At 41.0% G+C, this 20,387-nt stretch overlaps 2 protein-coding genes across 3 annotated transcripts; one reads left to right on the top strand and one right to left on the bottom strand.

Moving 5' to 3' along the window:
• Window positions 1-426: 426 nt before the first annotated feature.
• On the top strand, window positions 427-5,776 carry ifi35 (interferon-induced protein 35). The gene is made up of 10 exons (XM_004552505.3): window positions 427-519; window positions 851-877; window positions 1,075-1,149; window positions 2,480-2,638; window positions 3,132-3,248; window positions 3,334-3,478; window positions 4,118-4,227; window positions 4,312-4,492; window positions 4,666-4,772; window positions 4,992-5,776. The coding sequence occupies exons 2-10, from the start codon at window positions 863-865 to the stop codon at window positions 5,202-5,204; spliced, it is 1,122 nt and encodes a 373-aa protein (XP_004552562.1). The 5' UTR covers window positions 427-519; window positions 851-862; the 3' UTR covers window positions 5,205-5,776.
• Window positions 5,777-7,108: 1,332 nt separating this feature from the next.
• bcat2 (branched chain amino-acid transaminase 2, mitochondrial) lies at window positions 7,109-20,306 on the bottom strand. Of its 2 annotated transcripts, XM_004552502.5 has the most exons (11): window positions 20,127-20,306; window positions 17,969-18,040; window positions 17,319-17,519; window positions 16,901-17,011; window positions 13,555-13,674; window positions 13,276-13,439; window positions 10,374-10,516; window positions 10,183-10,268; window positions 9,649-9,789; window positions 9,329-9,403; window positions 7,109-8,376 (listed from the first exon to the last, which is right to left on the bottom strand). In XM_004552502.5, exons 1-11 carry the CDS (start codon window positions 20,142-20,144, stop codon window positions 8,335-8,337), a joined length of 1,173 nt encoding a protein of 390 aa, XP_004552559.2. In that variant the 5' UTR covers window positions 20,145-20,306; the 3' UTR covers window positions 7,109-8,334. The 2 variants fall into 2 exon arrangements, with proteins under 2 accessions (XP_004552559.2, XP_076739538.1); XM_076883423.1 differs by lacking the exon at window positions 20,127-20,306 and having other exon boundaries at window positions 17,319-17,733; window positions 17,969-18,046.
• Between the last annotated feature and the right edge of the window lie 81 nt (window positions 20,307-20,387).

Raw genomic sequence — 20,387 nt, 5'->3', positions numbered from 1 at the left:
GACATAACGTGCCTGCACTGCAATACCTGTTCTCAAGTTCCTAGATTTGCCCCTAACGAATACCATCCACATTATTATATTTAAAAATATATTTGTCTCTTTGGTTTGTAAAATAAAATAAAAAAAGTAATTTAATTAATTTTAAAAAACACGCTGGCATACATGTGCGGACTGATCATCACCGCTAAAACATAAAAGAAAAGGAAATATGACGTAATTTATATGTGTGTGTGTGTATTTATATTTATTTATATCAGAAGTTAAATGAATCGGAAACTTGAAGATGTTCCAAAAACAGAATCTGAATTATTTTTTCCTCTCATGAAGTGCTTCGCAGCTGATGTAAGGTTCCGTATTTCCCACAGGAATTAAATGCAGCGTTTTGTTTATTTTGGATGCAGCTCCCCCTGCTGGTGGGAAGCGGCATTAATTATACGTAAAGACGCAGGGGATCTTCCTGCGGGGAAAGAGAAACTGAAAGAACGAGTGTGAGTTGAGAGCAGTGATCGTCGGGAGGAGGTAGGTTCACTGCGGCTGCTTTTTTTTTTTTAAAATAAGAAATAAACCTTGATAAAAACACGCAAATTCATGTGAAATGTGGGAGTTTTCATCAGAGGCTTGATTTAGGTGATTTATTTCCAGGTTCAGAGTAATTCAACTTACTGAGATGTCATCTGTGTGTGGTTTAAAGCAGGCCTGCGGTACATTTTGTTGTTGTGAAGTTTACTTGAGCTGTGTTTTAGCTGTTTGACTCTCAGTCTGTGTCGATCCTCTGTTAAAAACCTCATTTGGCTGTTCAAGTGAGTGACAGTGTGTCACATCTGTAATGTTTTGTAAACTTTTTTTCCAGGTTACTTTCACTATGTCGTCAGACGAGGTGAGAGCTCGTTTTGCTTCTTCCTGTTGTTGTTGTCGTTATTATCAAAGCGTTTTAAACCACACGCGTAATGCTGCTCTCCCTGCCAACATTTATTAAGTGTGTTAAAGATATCTATTTAACCCACTGTGTTACACAGCCTGAGTGTAGGCGTTTACTTACCTTCCGGCATTCCGTGTCTCCATGTTGTGTTTCAGGACTTCTCTCTGGTTCCGGATTCACAATCCGAGGACACCTTGGAGGGGATTAAGGCTTCAATCAAAAACTACAAGGTGCATTGAGAATTTATGAGTGCGGCTTCATTACACTTGGGCAGTTTACCTCCAGTTACACGCAGGGCTCCTAAACTATTCATGTCTCTGAATACAACCCAGTCCTAAAATGAGATCCAAGTATGCTGCGGGTGCTTCGGTTTCTGTGGTCCTTTTTTGTGGAACAAGCCACCTGCTGACCTGAGATCAGTTACATATGTGTGTATATTCAAAAAACAGACTCAAAACCTTTTTTATTTTGAGACAGGCATTCTAAACGTACACAAGTTTCATGTTTTTATCTTCTGCTGTAAGCATGTTGACTTCCTAAAACTGCTATTTCTAGTAGGGAGAAAGCTCTCTGTCAGGTCCAGTTCTCGATCTCGTGATTTCTACCTCCACTAAAGAGGCTGTGTGATTAGTTCTGTTTAGTATGGAGCACTATTACCCAAGAGGTTGCATGAACATTTTACCACAGGGGTGGTGTCGCCAAACAAGTGGTTAAAGTTCTGGAGTCAATCCCGATCTGCATCCTGGACATTTTGGGAATATTATTTACTGTTACGAGAAAGATCAGGAGTGCACATTTTGCATCATATGATCACAAACGTATATCAAACTTCTCAAAAAACTGCAAGTTAGCATTCTGAATCCAAGTTCTCGTTCATCCACGCTGTGGAGGGAACACGCTTTTATCACGAAATCATACAATTTAATTAAACCTTCATGGCTTAATGGGTCAAAAATGGAAGAGTATAATAATGTAGACATAATGTAAAGGAGACTTTAACGTATGTTGCACTACAGTGTAGTAATGTCCCCGATGAGGTGAGCAGCAATTCTGTTTCTGGTGTTTTAACACAAAACAGGAGAAATGTTTACAATAACCAGCAGGCGCTCGGGTGAAAAGAAAACTGAATGTGCAGGTGTGTGAGGTCCACTGCATGTCTCTGTCCAGGTCCTGCCTTTGACCATAGGTTCAGCTTTAAAATCAGAAACACTTCCACTAAAGGTGTGTGTGTGTTGTTCTGTAAACACTGCAGATTGAGCTGCTGTCTATCTTAGCTGAATGCTCACACACAGATTCAGTTTTGGTTAAATAAAGGCTGAAATACATATACACAGCATAAGCATGCTGTATTTATTAGGAGCAGAAGAACAAAACTCAGAAGAGATAATGTGTTATTAAAATAACTGTTTTAACATTTATTAAACTCCGAGAAGAGTTGTTCTGTTGTTCTGCACAAAATACAACCACAAAATTTCGTGTTTAAAGAGATGTTACATGTCATGCTGATTAGACATCAATAATAACAACAGCCTGGACTCAGCTCTCCCTCTGTGTCCACAGAAAAAGTATGACCAGCTGATGGAGGAGACAAAGGAGCTGACTAAAACTATACAAGACCGGCGAGATCTGAAGCAGCAGTTCAAACACCGCACTGACAAACTGACCCAGGATCTGGAAGCTGACAAACGCTCCTACGGAGACCAGCTAGCCAATGAAAAGGTAAAGCATGTGTGACATAAACATGCTTATTTCTCAGTGTTACTCTGAGTTTTTCCACCACCATTTAAAGCACTGCGAATAAGTATAGAGTAAAACCCAAGGAATTTCCTCACTGCACTTCCCCTCAAGGGAAAAATGTTGGTCAGATGGCAGAGGTTCAATAACAGGAAGGAAACAAGGAGTCAAGAGGACAGATAATAGTTATTCCATGAATTTTAAGGTTGCGCCTTTGAAAACAAGGTGGGAGTTAAATATGAAATGGAAAATTTTAAGTGACAATAACTCATAAAAATATATATTAACAATAGGACAAGCAACGCAATGGCATTAAACAACAATTAACAAAATAGTACATGTTATTGTTAATATTGAGTGAATGTAAATACTTGTAATTGCTTTCCTAACAGTGTAAATTAAGAAACTGAATCACTAGAAAACAGCACATTAGAATCCCACAAAACCTTAAATGCTTTTTGATTTCTGTGTCTTCTAGTCGAAGCTGGATCTGCTAAAGCAGGAGGAGCTCAAACTGGTGGCGGAGATCAAGGAAACTAATGCTGCTATTAAGGAGGAAGAGGCCAATAAGAAGCACCTGATGCAACAGGCCGACGTACGTTAACCTGATGAGACACACCCCCTTCTGCAGCCCGACACGCCGTGACCTCACCCCGTTAACCTGTACCTGCTGATTTCAGGTGTTCACCTCTGTACCAGAGAGGGACATGGTCTTCAAGGGAGCGACTGGAAATGCAAACAACAAGCAAGAGTTTGAGATGAAGCCACATATCGTTTACCCGATGGATGGCGGGACGGCGCTGATTACCTTCGAGGAGGAAGTCGGTGAGTTTTTGCCGGCACTGGCGTGGTTCAGATTTATCTGCGTTTGTTAAAAGGAAGCAGGTGATTAGATCTTATTTTTAACAGAAACATTAAAAAGTGTGCATAAAGTATTAAAATGCTAATTTCCATATTTTTATTCATGCACTGTACCGGAGGAGCTTTGCGTGATTTGCTGTTCAAAATAATTTTTATTTTTCTTACTTTGGGGTTTGGTGCAGGACTTCTAAATTAAACAAGCTGCTTTAGCTCCTCCCCCTTTAACCTTCTGTAGGTGGCTTAAACAGCAGGTAGATGGATCGCACTCACGTTTTTGTGCCACATTCAACAGAAAAATTCAAAAAGTATGTTGATAAATGTATCTACCTTCAGCTGCAGGGCAAAACTGAGCCACTAGGGGGCCTAATGTCACTTTTCAAAACCAGCTACTAAGCTGCAAGCAGGAAGATGCTTTTTGCAGCTTATTTGGCTTTAAACTGGAGCCAAATAAAATTATTAGTTCTTTATTATTAGATTATTAGGGCTCCAAAATGAAATAAATAATCTGCAAGATGAATCTTCAGGCTCTCATCATCACTTTCGGCTATTTTCAAAAATATAAATTAAATTTAAAATTCCGGATCTTTCTGTTTCATTTTCCAGTGGCAAGGAAGATTCTGGAACTGAAGAAGCATCAGGTGGATCTGGGAGGAGAGTGCAGCATCACAGTGGAGGCCAGGCCGGTTCATCTGATGCTGCCCAAGCTGGTGGAGGTAAAACAAACGACCACAGCGAATCAAAGACGGCGTCGGCCCAGGTTTAGCTGATCTGCTCACGTGTCCCGTCTGTTCCCGCAGATCGACTCTGAGGTTTCTTCTCAGCGTATTTTAATCTCCAACCTGCCCAGAATGGAGACCGAGACTCTGGTGGACAAGCTGGAGATCCATTTCTCCAAAACTAAAAATGGAGGCGGTGAGGTGGCGGACTGTGAATACCTGTCTGACTCTGAGACGGTGGTCCTCACGTTTGCGGAGAACAGTGAGCATCGAATATTTTACCCTCATGTCACAGGGCAGTTTGTTTAAATGAAACTTCAGAGACAAGAATAACTCTGTGTTTGGTGGATTATGATGTTCTGAGCTGTGCATATAAAGAGTAATCAGGATTGTTGTTGTTGACCACCAGCTGATGGACTGTTTCTTTTGTATTAGTTGCCAAACGTGTGGTACAAAATGAGTTCCATGACTTGAGTGTCCAAAAGAAGAAGCACACAGTGAGAGTGACGCCTTTCCTCAACGGGAAAATTTCAAACCTGAAGGTAAGCACATTTATCAGATTATCTGTATCTGCTCTTACTGAAATTCTAATAAAATATATTTTAATAAATTTGAGGGTTTTGTGTGTGTGTGTGTGTGTGTGTGTGTGTGTGTGTGTGTGTGGGGGTGTGTGTGGGGGTGTGTGTGGGGGTGTGTGTGTGTGTGTGTGTGTGTGTGTGTGGGGGTGTGTGTGGGGGTGTGTGTGGTGGATCGTCCATCAGACCAAGATGACGCAGTGTCCTCGGGCGGTAATGCTGACAGGAATACCCGACATCATGGAGCGGGAAACTCTGCAGGACCTGCTAGAAATCCACTTCCAGAAAAACACCAACGGCGGGGGAGAAATCGAAGCTTTCCTCTACAACCCGCTGGGAGAGCACACCTCTGCTGTGTTTGGAGGCGTCACACCAGACTCTGAGGATGAGGAACAGTAGATCCACCACTGCTGCTTGGACAAAGGTTCAGGGTTAATATCATCTACCAGAAATGAGGACCGGAACTTGTTTTTGTCCCTTGCTTGAGGGAAGTCAGCATAAATTTATAAAAGTTATTATTCAAAGGGGATTTTTGGCGTCAGAAAAAGTGGGTGGTAATTTTTCTATGATTGCAGAGATTCAAGTGAAAGTGTATCTATAAAGTATTTAACCTGGGTAAATACTGTGGTATTATAGTCATGCAATACATCTTGATTATATTGCATTTACATAAACTGCTGATGAAACAATTTCCAGTCTTAGTGCAGACAAATGTAAAATATTAAACTGTATGAAATGAAGTTTTTTTCCTGCTAAAATAGAAAAAAAAAGTTTAGTAGTTGTGCCATATCTCATTTTTTTTCTTTCTGTGAAAAAGATGGCGGCGTCCATCTTTAGTTACTGGAGAAGCGTCTGGATTTCTGTATGCAAAGCAACTGAATTACTTATTTTTAAGAAGATTGCCTTGTTGGATGTCGTGGGCTCCATTTTATTGTATTCATAAAAGAATAAAAGTTAATTGTGAGAAAATCCTCTTTGGACATTTGGTGCTTTTTGACACGCTTGTATTTGATAGTGGACAGATAACCCCGACCAATTAAATTAATCAAAGATAAAAAGGCAACTTATAAAGCCAATTTCACACCGTGTCTTTAGGCACTTTGTTACTAGCAGCCTGTCACATAAACAGTAATTTGTTCCCATTTTTTCAGATCAACCACAAAAGATGCCAAAGATAACTGACAAGCACGAAATTGTAATTTTGCACCAACAAGGATTTCCCAGAGTTTTTAGCTGAAAACATGGTGTGCATGCAGTCTGTCCTTAAAATTACAAACTAAAAAAAGTGGAGGGGAAAAACAAAATAAAAAAAAAACCCTGACAGCAGATGCCATGTTTTAAGGGAAAAAGACAATCCAGCAAAGACTTGGCAGAAGACCTGAGAGATCTGGACCTTCAGCTGGTCCATCTACTGCTCACTGAAGCCTCGACACAAACGTCTTGTAGATGAGCAGCTGTGAAGAGGCTATTCTTAAGGAAAGTGGGGGAAAAGTCAGAGATATTCCAAATTACACAAGAACTGGACTGAAAATCTGTGGCAAAAGATCTGATGGAGTGAAGAATCCAAATTTTAAATATTTGGTTTAATCTTTGTCAGTATTTACAGACGAGGCACAACAGACGTACGACAGGAAGCGTCTACAGCCATCTGTAAACACAATGGAGCCTCTGTCGTGGTTTCAGCCTGTGGTCTTGGAGATTTTGTCAAAATTGATGGAATTACAAACACAGAAAAGTACCACGTTTTGATCCATCTGGAAAGCATCAGGGTTTGACCTCCTCACAGTCTGGACGTATGAGATCATTTTGACAGGATGGAACAACTTGCAGAGGTCTGAATGTCCTTCCACAAGCCCGAAGAATTCATTCTGAAGACTACTTAAAGAAATCACAAGAAAGCGCACCTACGAAAGTTCAGGATGTGTTGAGGAATAAAGGCGGTCACAGCAAACATTGACTTTCAAGCTTGTTAGAATTGGTTTTGCACAATAACATGAAAGACATTCACCAGCCACTTTATCAGGTGCACACATTCAACTGCTTGTTAAGGCTGCTGATGCTGCTGTAAGTGTGAGGGATTGCATCTGTTTGATCGCCACAGCCTGAGTATTGCTGCTCACCGCATTGTACCCATCTTCTAATGGTTCCTTCAGTCACACCACAAAGCTTAAATCATAAATTCATCACCAAAACACTGATTAAATGATTATTATTAATATCATCTAGAAGAACTTTTAATCAAATGCTAAATTTAAATACAGATGATTTTTTAAAAAAACCCCAAAAACAAACAAAGGACCCACTGAACTCAACCTTGCTTTATTGTAAAAACAAAAACAGCCAAGTAAAGCTAACAGCACATTTAAAAAACTAAACAGATATTGCTTTACATATCCAGCTACATCCCCTAAAGACAAAATCAGCAGCTTTAAATGGACAGATGAAGAAGAAGCTGACAGACAGATCAGGCACTTGGACAGAGGAGACTTACAGCGTGTACAAATATAGCAGAGAAAGTCACAGCTAAACACATGGTGACACAGTCAAGTACTCTGGAAGACAGTCGGTTGAATTTCACATCACAACGAGGAGGAAAAATTATAATTTAAAACTCTCTAAAATAACAGGTCTATTTGCTACCGTACAGTATTTTTCAGGAGTGCAGCATCTAACAGTCTCTCTCGTCTGCAGCGTGTCGGCGTTCAGCAGTCCTTCTGTTTGTGCGTGCTGCTGCTTGCTCAAATCTTTTTTTGTGCTGTCAAAGTCTTTACAAATAAAACCAACAAACATTAAAACCCACTCATGATTATTTTCTAAAAAGCCGAGTCACACACAGATGTTACAACTAAGCTTAGTGCAAACTCTGGTGTCCAAGCGACGTGGCCCCATGAAAAATTACAGATCAGTTCGCCAAGTACACGACAATAAGAAATAACACATCCTTACAAGGTTGGCTATTCCAGTTTTGGCTACTCACATGTAACAGTTAAAGGTTTTAGGTTAAATACCACGAGCTAATATCAACTGCTGTTGTGACATTTGTTGATGAGTAACAGCAACTACCAAAGTCTTAAACACCAAATACAAACCTGTAGCTTGTGACTACGACACCTGAAACATGTCAAATTATGTGCCTGTTTGTTAATGCTGGGCTGATTAAAATGAAAGTACGAGCATCTGAGTGAAGTTTAGTCTGTATTAATGCTGTGAATCATGTTAATATTTAAAATCTCTTTTTTCCCCTCCAACAATTAAAATTTTCTTCGGACTTGATATCGGCAAACGTCGCCGTTAGTATTGCTGCATTCAAACCACCAACTGGTTTTCTGAGACAGTAACATCCGTGAAAGGCGTCCAAAAAGACAGGAAGAGAGAGGCGTCTGTGTCCCCGAGTGACAAAGCAGGAGTGCATTCATTGGATGAAAGGAGTGCGGTGGGTGCGGGGGGAGGGGATGGGTCGCTGTTGGTTGTCCCAAACTGAAATCAGCGGATTAAATGTTGATACAACCGGCATGTGCAAAGTAGCTGTTTAAACAACCAGTGGAGCCCATTCACTTGGTGTGCGTCCGTACTGCAGGAAACACAAGGAAGCAAAAGAGGAGAGGGAAACAAATAAATACAGAGGAAGGAAATGTGGGCGTGAAATAAAAAATAAATTCACATATAGAAAGTCACAGGATAAGCTAGGCCTGCAACAAGTGCTGTTATTCCAATAGCAGACTGTCATAAAACAAGTCATAAATAAATACTCTTTCAATATCATGTTTTACTGATTATTGATCTGAGAAAGAAGAATATCTGTCGGACTGATCGGCATCAAGGTCGGATGTGTTAAAGAAAAACAAAACATGCATGGGTGTGTTTTGCGTCTTTTCCCTCACATAAACTAAACGGGCACAGCTCTGAGGCCTAAAGAGTGTAGCCAGTGCAGAAGAGCTTTAAGCCAGAGTTCTTTTTAATGGCCAGCAGGGGGCGACTTCTCTGGCTGCAAAGAGTTGATGTTTATGGGAATTTGATCGTCCTTGCTCAGTGATCTCAGTGACTTCATAGGCTCGGGTTCTAGTTAAATATTTAATAGAACCTGAAATCTTTCGTAAACATTGGTCCTTCTACAACTAAAAGGAGAGTTATCTATAATATGCTCACATGCCACAGTGGCTACGTCCATCTTCTATTCTGTGGGTGAGAGAGTATGCATAGACAATAGCTTCTTGTGACTCAGCATGCACACGTTTGGAGTTTTGGTTCTGTTTACATACACTAAATTTAATCTGAAGCCTAATAATTCTGCACATCTGTGCGCATGCCTTGCTGAAAGAGAACAGTGTGCAGAAGAGGTCTAATGAAAATACTACACATTTCTGCCTTCGTGTGGATACACTTTAGGAATCTGGACCCTGTATTTTTCAGTTCCCTCTTGCTGCCACTTGGAAGCAGCAGCATTCAAGTTCCCTTGATCACTTTAAAGATGCTCCAAGTGCCTAATACTTAGATTTGGGATATAAATGTGGTGACGCTCTTACCTGAATATCAGTAAGCTCTTTGTAGAACCTTTTGGCCAGATCTGGACCGTTCTGCATGGTGGGGATCTGGTACATCTGAGAGAAAACAGAAGGAAATATTGACGTTATTGGTGATTTCCATGGATTCCTCACACCGTCAAACATGAATATTTAAAAACGAACACTTTCCACATAATTATTTGTCCACAAATGTTGCCTGATGACTCAGCAAAGCAGAAAAATTAAATATTCATGTTTGATAATGGGCCACAGGAAACCCCGCAACGTCACTATTACTCATGAAAAATAAGCAGCATCAGAACCAGGAGATGAACTCCCACCTTTCCTTTGTAGAGGAGGCTGCCGACGGGGCAGACGACGCAGGCCGTCCCTGCACCAAACACCTCCAGGACTCGCCCGGCATCCAGAGCTCCAAGCAGCTCCTTCATGCCCATAGTCCGCTCCGTGACTTTAAACTCTCCCTGACAGAAACACACAAAGAAAGAATTTTTTTTATTTTATTTTTTTTATTGCTGCATTACATTCAAATGTAGAAGTTGGAAATCCCAATCGTAATCTTTCAGCTGGAATGCCTCATTAAATTCCCACCTGGCAACCCGGAGAAGCCCGACCAACCAAAATAATTTGTTCAAGACAATTTCTGAAACTAGGAAACGCTCGTCTGCAAAAAATGACACCACTGAACATCATGCTGGGAAATGCTAACAAGCACTGGGATGCTACAAACTAACTAAGACTCAGACTAAAAATGAGACTCCTTTTGTTCTATTTCTGCTTATCCTGCATCTGTGCTGGACTTTCAGTGTGGGCGGGGCTCCGGCAGCTGTCTTGTTGACCTAACAGCGGTCTCTTACCCAGGATCTTCCCAGGTCCAGCAGCGACTGTCTGGTCACTCCTGGGAGAATAATGCCATCCAGCGGCGGGGTCACCAGCTCTTTCTCTGCATCCACAGAGGAAAAATTCACAAGAGCAGGTTTAAACTGTGTGAACAATAAAAAGATGACTGGGTGAAAAAACAACCAAATATGAACAAAAAGAATCTGACCTCCTTTCTCATTGGTCCAGTAGATAAAGAGGTTCATGGTGCCGACCTCGGTGATCTCCTCATCTTGTCCATACAGCCAGAGGACCTGCTGACAGCCTCGCTTCACTGCCTCGTTCTGCACCGCTATTGTGGGGCCGTAGTTACTGGAAAGAAGTTAAATAAGACAGACAGCCTGATTTATTACATATGAACAGAGCGGCTTGGACTGAAAAACATAATATAAAGACATTGGTGTAATGCATGTTTTGCACACCAGGTGGCAGTCAGTGGTAGTGGGGCCATACATCTATGAATGGGGCTATTCTGAGGGTGACTCGTGCAGGTGTGTTGCATGGCAGGAGGCACGCAGGTAAGAAGCAAGATACAACATGCAAATAATAAATGAAAACTGCTGATGTCGACAAGACGGGTCAGACATCAGTGCCAACATGCAGCACCGGTGATTTACAAATAAAACTCTACAACATCCTCCACAGAGACTGAAATGAACACAAGAGTATTAGCACATTTTCCCTCCTTGTTTTTCATTTAAATAACATATTTAGTCATCAATTAGAAGCCTTACACCGCCAAGATCACAACCTGTAACCAAAGTAAAGTCACACAATCCAACAATAATTAATTTCAAGAAGTGAGGAAGACACGGTGACATGTCAGGTTTTCAGTCCAAAGAATGATGACAGAGCAACCATTGTTGTGCACAGGCACCAGCACCCAAAGAAAAGGTGTTTGTGCTGACGAGGAAGCATCCTGTTAATGTCACGACTGTTAGAAGGAACATTGTGAGAACCACAGAACCGCAATCATTTCTGGATTGACAACAATAAACAATGAACAATGGTGTTAAGAACCCAGCCTTGAGTTGTGCTCGGCTGCCAGCTCTTTCTGAGCGTCACTAAGTTCAAGCTGCGTTAGCTTCGAGTGAAGGATACAGACACCCTGACGTACAGCCCTCTGTGATATTCTGCTTTAATGTCAGGAATGCAGACCGGCTCGACTGACGTAGCAGAGCTGTAGCTCTGTGCTTTGAAATATGTCTCCATGAGTTCAACACAGTGTATGGTGTGCAGTGCAGCGAGGAGTCCCTCAGACATCTACACTGGAGAAACTAAACAGCCACTCCATGAACGCATGGCACAACATAGAAGAGCCACCTCGATGGGACAAGACTAAGATGTACATATGCATCTAAAGGTCAAAGGTCACTCTTTCGAGGATGCAAACGTTCACATTTTGGACCAAGAACACAGATGGTTTGAAAGGAGAGTGAAAGAAGCCATCTATGCCCACTGCGAACGACCTTCTTCGAACACACATGATAAGGTGAGGCAAGGTCTCACAACGGTTTCACCTGTGACCTCAGCTGATAATGACCCACAGCTTTTTTCACACCTCATGTGGTGATGCAAACAATCAATAGTGGGTCAACAACCCTTTTAAGTGAAAACTCCCTCAAGGGCTTAAATACCTGAATTCTTCACCTTTCGTCTTAGAACTGAGGAAACGTCTCGAACGAGAGGTGAAACGCCTTCAAGCAGCAGTGCAGACACGTTGTGATGAAAGCACGAATGAGACATTCACAAATCTTCAAAGATAAAATGGATTTGATTCTGGATAAAAGCCTCAAATGATAAAAACAAATAGCTTTAATAAAGGATTTTATCTGCTTGTCTAGTATAAAAATCACAGTCCAGTTCCAACTACACTGCTCGACTGATGTGCTCTGGCTTTAGTGATCATATCTAAAACGTCAGCATCAATCAGGCTCTACTTTCTGTACCAGTAAATGCACAATAACATTTAAACAATTAGCTAAACAAGACTGCAAAGCTCTTAATCTACACAGACTAGAAACCTCCAGCTAGGCTGAAAATTCCCTTCAGACCATGCATGAAGTGAGTCCTGGGATCTAAAAGGAAACCTGGATCTGGATTAGTTTTTGATATTTTCTTCAGAGCACTGAGATGAAATTTCACAGTGTTTCTTATTTCAGTTTGATATGAAGTTAAATTTTGCCATATCTTGTACTAAAAAGTAACCAATAAAATAAACTCCTTAGCAGAGGTAACAAACAACGTAAGCCCACCGAATTACTCTCAGCTCCACTGGAGTCATGTGACTACTGCTGCTAAATCAGGCCCGACAGCTGAAGTGTTTACTCCACTTTGATGGAGGAGAGCAGATTTGTTGGCTTAGCGAATCGAGTGGGTGTTCAGCGGTGTTACGTAATCACGCCGGAGCCGAGCAGGTGCTGATGTAGGACAGCAGAGTCATGTGGAAGCAGGGCCGTGATTACAGGCTGCATGGAATCAGGGGAGATTATAGGAACGCCGATTTGTCTCCTCAGTCTCGTGATTATTTTTGACCTAACTGCAGATGTTTTCAAAAGCACAGGTGATGGTCCAGACCATTAATGTTCCAGCTGAAGCCATTGTACGGTTAATGCTGAATATTTTAAGGCTGATTTTAATGCAAATACACCACCTAAAATATCACACAAGCTCTTTCCTTTTTGACACTCAGGCCGGCTTTCTCATCTCCACCAGGAAAGTGAATAATCTGCACAGCTGGGCTCCATCCAGATCCACTGCTGAATGAAAACACAGCTGTGGTGTGGAGCACTGCAGAAAGTCCACCTGAACATTACAGAGCCGTGAAGCTGGTAAACTGCCTCAGATTTTTTAAAATACTTTTTAAAAATGTATTTTATACTGTTTTTTTTATACTTCTTTCTGCTTGTTTGGGTTCCATATCGTCAGTAAATTAGTTTCAACTTTGTTTACCGGTTTCTCTCAGAAGTCCTTCAAACTCAATTGTGTTGAATTGTTCTTTTTATGCACAAAATCGACTCATAACCACAGCAAGACAGACACCAAATGCACACTTAAGGGTAAAAACTTACCCTCCCATCTTGTAGGCCCCAACACCTCCTTTCCAAGCTCTCACAAACGCAGGGTCTGCCAGCAGGGACACTGGGTTGAAGGACCCCGTTGAAAAGTACGGCCCGACTGGGCCGATGATGACGAAGATCATAGCTTTTCCTGGACGAGACACGCCAAGAGACGGCTGGATGTGAGGTAAGAAAAGACAAGAGGAGACTGTTAATGAGGAGAAGGACATTTCAAGCACATCCTGGCTGACGTGGAACCTGCACAGGCCTTTTAGTGAAACTAAAGCTCACCTCGGTTCCAATGTAAGTGGGTCTGATATAGAGGCTGGCATCCTGGGAGTAGGGGACCCACTCCTGGTCGATCTCCACCAGCTTCTTGATGCACTCCAGCAGTTCTCCTTTATCAAACAGCTGCACAAGGAAAAGACATTCAACAGTAAGCTTTCACCATTAATCTAGCTAATATAATATCATCCAAATGACTCTGGCTGTGGTGGAGAGGAGGTTGCTTACAAACTCTTATCCGTCTACTCCCGCGCTCTCTGCACTACTTACTTTCTCCGGCAGACGGTTTCATCTTGGCAGCCACGAGGACAGATACTAATCGCTGTCATTACCTCACGCCCTCACTTTATAAGCCATCTTATCTGTATAGTAGAGAATTACCTGTTCTCTCATATCATCATTCAGTGTATTTTCACCCTGCACTCTATCACACTGAGCTTCTTTAATGCTGACATTTGCTGGTGCTGGAATGACCAAATTTAAATGTAGATTAGATTAAATGTAATGATCCTTTATTATTTATCCTTTATGTAGTCAACATTTTACAAAGCATGTGACTGCATTTTATTTAGATTTTTATTTACTGAGAGTCTTTCTTCTTTTTGCAAATTTTCTTATATTTTATTGCTGTATTCTACTTTATTATAAGCTGTACTTAATTTTTTGGCTGCAGTAACACAAGAATATCCTATCTTTGGAGAAATATACATGAGGTAAAATCTTTTCAACACAAAAATTAAACAAGTGTCACAAATTAACATTATAATTCTCTCGGTTAATTTATTCATGACGTGTCAGTGATGGATTCTAGAGGGCATAAACATAAAGCATAAATAGGAAAACAGCTGAGCCCACATGTTCAGTATCTACGATCCTCCCTGTTTGTCTTTACTTCTAACAGCAGCCAGGCTCTCCATTGGAGGCAGAACAGAAAGACAAACAGAAGTCTTGTTCTCCAGAAGGCTGTCTAGCGAGACATAGGGCTGGGCGATATGGCCTAAAATTCATATCGTGATATAATTTGAAGCATGTGCGGTAACGATATATATCGCGATATATTCTTTTCTTCTGTATAACATATTTCCCACACTATAAGGCACACTTAAAATCCTTTAATTTTCTCAAAAATTGAGAGTGTGCCTTATGTATGAATTCTGGTTGTGCTTACTGACCTCGAACCGATTTTGGCGTGCAGAAATCTGTTAAAAAATGTTTTGATGGATTGTCAGAGCATTACGGCTGCGTAGTGGGGAGCTTCGCGGAGTAATCTGGGTCCAAAACTCCGTCCCAAACGAACACTAAGAGTTAAAAACGGTCTAAATTCTTTCATCTTTAATTAAATCATCAGCGTTGCTGCTTTATCGGGTGTAACGATTAAGTTTTACATCCATGCATCCATGAAAACAGAATTTATTAAATTTAATGGAGTTAGAAGTTAACAGGAAGTTAGCTCGCTAGTTTACACCTAAACATTTCATACCATGTTCTGACTGAGAGATTTTTGAAACTAATTCAAACGTACAGCTCTGTTATCACTTCCAACATAAATGAAGACAGAAAACTAAACAGCAGTGGCATTTGCAGGGTTACCGAAGTTGGACTACCTGGTATATAATGTTGTGTTACGTGATTGCTAGCGACACAGTTATGTTAGCATAACATTAGCACAGTGAAGCTGGAGGATGAACGCCAACGTTTTTCCACTCGATAAAAGTTAACGTGAGGGATTCTGGTGGTCAGGGACAAATGTAATCGTATCGGAGGATGCTATACACGGGCCAAACTTCGTCAGGAGAACAACTAAGATTATTCATCCACAATACGAGGTTAGTTATTAATATACTGCAACAACATGGGAATAGAGCAGCTGCGAGAGAATTCAACATTAATGAATCAATGTTACGGAAGTGGAAGAAGCGCAGTTTTTGGCTTTCCCCATATTTCAAAAGTGCTTCATCTCTTTGCAGCCGCTGCGACGCTTTCGACCAAAACAGGCGCAGCTTGATGACATCATCAGCATGCGATAGAGCGATATAGTCAAACTCTCTATCGTTGGCCAAATTTATATAGTTTCTATCGTATATCGTTTATATCGCCCACCTCTAGTGTGACACTTTCAAGACTCTTCCAAATACATATATATTGCATACTCACAGTATCTTAGTTATACTCAAAGTTTGTTTCCCTGTGAAACAGTTTCACAATAATGAAGTGTGAACTCTGGTACCAGGACATCAGGAGGGTGTGTAAAAAACTCGTTTGTGAAACTGTAAAGATAACCTATTCCTGTGTGGTGGTGGAAAGCTTTAGTTCGTTTCCAGCATAGACGCAAATCCCCTTTGGCGTTGCGTCAGGCGGGTTAAAACCCTGCCAAATCAAACATGCACATCTCCCGAGTGTAGTGAGTCTAAGGCAAGGGAGCAGCCAAATGTAGTTTTCTCTACCAAGTATACTCAAGTTTGAGCTTTTTAGATCCTTGCTAAAGAATTAGCATCGACAGCACATTTAGACCAACAGCAGCACTGAGATAAAGCAACACAGGGTGAGGTTAAAGCTCATAAAAGGCGATGAGACCCAAGTTTGAGACCCAGTTTGAATCATGGAGTTTTTCCACTCCAAAGAATGAATGACCAGCATTCTTCCTGCAAGAGGAATTTTTGGCACCTCCCTAATGAGGTTTAATCCAACCCCTCCCACAAATCTGGTTGCGGTGTTGTAATATCTATTTTACCTGTTTCACTTCCTCAAGTGTAACTGACATTTTGGGAATGAAGAGAAAATGCTCATCAACCTGATCTTTTATCTCCTATCTATTTTATCTTTTATCTTGGGAAGAAATGTGGCTTTGCTTTGAGAAAACGTGACACTTGACTTGCTGCCAGATGAAGGATTAAAAAAGCCTGGATCAACTTTTCTACCAGACCACGCTGTGTGTTTTTGCCAGAGCCGTCCGTGTGCTCAGCAGCCTCACTGCGCTGACTGGCTTCAAAGAATGAGCAGCGCTTTGTCATGCTGTGCCACAGTCTCTCTGAATAAGGCCTCAGTGTCTCACGATGGTCTAAAATCGCTTTTCTGAGGCGTTTCCACTCTGATTAAAATGATATACTGTGTGAAGGACAAACAAAATACTGATATCAATATATATTGCAAAGAGCAGCCTCCAGGGATAAAAAAATAGAACCACCAAGAAAACAACCAGACACCTTAAATACCCACATTTACAGCAAAGGTTAGCATGTTCATAACCTATTGATCTGGAAAGAGTATCCTGAAAATCAATGGATGGTATCCATCTTTTATATACAGTCTATGATATATTAGGGTCAAGGTTTCTGATGGTGTGCAAACTCACAGGAAGGCTGCTCCTGTCTGCACTGCGATGCATCCTCTCCATGTTCAGCATGGGTCTGAACAGGCGGATGTGGTTGTCGACGCCACGGTACGCCTTCATGCCTTCAAACAGCTGGAGAAGGTAGAAACAAATAACTTTTGTTAGTTACTATGTAGGTATAGATGAATGTGGCAGTGTTTCCCTTTTACTGAATGGTTATGGCGACTTTAAGCCCATTCTGGCACTGATATTCATCAAATTATCAGGTGAGAAGACAATACCTAACCATTTCATTGGCCAATATGTGTCAGCCATTGGCTGTTATTACAAGTTCCTGGTCTACAGGCTCACTTATATGTTACACTACAGCAGAGGGTGCTGCACCCAGTGAAAATATCATGCATGTTTATGTACTGCACGTTGGCAGAGTGCTCTTTACCTCTATGGAGTAGTGCAGGGCAGAGCTAGCTGGATGCAGCGACAGATTCTGGAAAGGTTTGATCTGAGGAGATTCCCAGCCGCCCTTCTCCGACCAGTTGATAGTCAACATGTGGTCAGAGAATTGTTTGCCGAAGAGCAGCGTGGAGGGCTCGGGCTTCGGCTTGCATTCTGTGTTGCGTTCAATGGTGAGACTTGCTGCCTGAGATGGAGACGGAAAGGCGAGCCGGACACGGGTGGAGAAAAAAAAGAAGGAAGGAGACGGACAAGAGCAGAGCAAGCGACGAAAACAGTGATTGTTTTTTGAAATTGCTGTTATTGACACAGCATGCGCAAAAGGACAATTGGTGGTGGTTAAACATAGTCAGGTAAGGGTTAACAGATCACTTGGACACAATTAAACAGGTTAAATTAAACTGAATTAAATAATTACAACAGGCACAGAGTGAGGGGGACACAGAAATGGAAAGAAACTGTAAATAAAAAGCAACTCGACCAAGCTAAAGAGACAAATCCCTCTAATGAACGTTACTTTCTTCTTTCTGTTACCATCATGTTCTCCATACCAAACCAGCCATTCACAGGCTCGCCAGACTGTAATTCAAGGTCTCACCTGGTGAAAAAAGAAAATGTTAACGTTTTCCTCATTACCTTAAAGGAGCTGGCGAACCGCTGCGAGCCGAAGGAAAAGGGGAAAGTCTGAAGTCGTCGTCCATGGAGTGCCTGCAAGGAATGCATGATGAAACTCTTTGCGAGATGATGTGGCAGCTTTCTTTAAATACCCATCAAAAAGTTTCAAAATGTTAACAGATAACAGTTTAATCTCTGATTTCCAGGTGACAATCATTGATCCACGTTTGGGAACACACAGGAAGACTATGTGCAATATTGTTTTTTTTTCTGAGGGGTGTGTGTGTGACTCAGCACCAATCATATTGTCTGCACATTCCAGAAAGAGACAGTCGTAAGAGCTGTAAACAGAATCAGATCACATGTGCAGGGTGCTCTCTGCAGAATGATATTATGTGGGCAACAAAGGGCTTCACAATAAGAAGAAAGCAACAGCCAACCATAAAAGCTTATTTCATAAAAACATATCATTAGTTTAGGTACATAAATTATCAGTGCCACTCCTTAACTGGCTTTGTAGATCTTGGCATTCATACTTGGAGTTCAGGCAAAGTAACATGAGAAATCTAAAGGTAATTCAGCCCTGGGGTAAGACAGGATGGGATATTATACTTTTACTTATTTAACCCGTATTAAGATCAACTGTCCTGGCAGTTTAATACTTATGGAAGCAATCTTCTAATTAATCTCGAAATTTCACATTTTAGTTTACCTTTCTTAATATGGTGCTGGGTTTCCCATATTTTAACTGATTTTAATTTTGCCAACTGAACAGCACGGAGTCTTTCATATATAGTCATCACACAAATGCCCCTCTGTGGTATGAAGCAGCAATTTGGAGCCCTGAGTAATTGAACCACTGGGAGCACATCTACAGCTTCCATAGACTAAATGGAAATAATTAGCCTGACAAGTTCAGGGAAGAAAGAAAACAGAAATTACAATTTGACTGCTAAATCATGACTAGGAAAAAGTTGACCAGTTAGTAAATGATTGCGTTTAAAGTTAACAAGTGTGTTGAAATAAATGATTAAATATCAGTTAAATATTGGGTAAATAATTAATATACACAACTAGATTCTTTCTAACAATAAAAACAATGTTAAACAGTAGAAACATTTGGAAAAATAGTTAAATATTTAAAAAAGCAGAATGGATACAGGGCTAAAACATCCAGGTTGTGCTTCTAAATGGTTTTAACTTTACCAAACTAATAAGTACTGGGCTGTTAATTGTATGCATACAATTGAAACAACATTTAAAGAAGTTTAAAATCTAATTCCAATATTTGGTAGATGACAGCTGGCATTGATAAAGGGCCACAGGGCAGCTCACTTGACAGGCCAGTTCTGGCATGTTTGAAGGTCAAAGAGCTAAACCACTGACATTACAGACAGACAATATAATTATCACCTCGTGTCCATAATTTCTGCACAATGGAGCTTAGGGAAGCATTTTGGCGTAAAGGTGATGCAAGATTTTGTCTTTATTGCACAATGAGAGCTTAGCTATATTTTTTCCCCGAGTTGATTTTTGCCACACACAAACCTGATGAATGAAATATATCCCTATTTCCCAAAGCAACATTTAGTTTCTTGCATTCAATTGTGGCATTTAATACAGCAGGAAAGTAACTTATTCTATTCATTCTACATGTAAAACACAAGAGTAATAACGTGGTAGCAATGTACACAGACACTTTGCATTTTCTGTAAATGTGCATCAACTAAAAGCCCTTTAATATTTAAGTCGACGCACAAGACAGACTGACCAAAAACAAGACGTCACGCATGAAAACCTCAAAGTTCCTAAGCAGAAACAAATGATCCCAAAAAACATAAAATGTTTTCGTCTCTAAGTGAGCCGAATTTGTTAACCGCCTTTAAGGTTAACAATTGCATCTTCTTAGTGTTTTTGGAGTGTTTTTATTTTGACCATAAGCAGAAGACATAAAATCTCCACATTTCTGCATTAAGTTTGGTCTTTTCCATGCTGTACAATTTTGCCACGCTCCGCGCTCGCGCCGAATTCTCCAGTAGCAGTGGGCCAGGATGTTTTACTGGCCTCTTATCTTCTTTAATGATTACCGGCCACCTTACCGCCCATTCAGGTTAATCATTTACCCACAACATCACAGCAACCTGGTAATAAACAGCACACAGACACTCAATCGACTCACCGTCCGGAGGGCTGCCATCTCCGCTACGCCAGTGATGATAAACAACTTTGTTAGTCCGTGTGGAAACAAACGCTCCAAGTCAGCTTGCGTTCCGCTTTGAAATACGAGACCTTCTTGCTCTCCCTGAACCCAGAAGCGTCAGGATACGAGCAGCGTGTGCCGACTTTGAAATATTCAGGATCTTCTATTCAACTTTTCTACCAGTTTAATAATTCAGAAAGAATTACACGTCTCAGAATAACGACACAACGATGTTAGTGT

Source organism: Maylandia zebra, linkage group LG4 (assembly GCF_041146795.1).
Source record: "Maylandia zebra isolate NMK-2024a linkage group LG4, Mzebra_GT3a, whole genome shotgun sequence".
Lineage (NCBI taxonomy): Eukaryota > Metazoa > Chordata > Actinopteri > Cichliformes > Cichlidae > Maylandia > Maylandia zebra.
The sequence above is the reverse complement of the archived record's forward strand: the minus strand, read 5'-3'. Positions and strand labels throughout refer to the sequence as shown.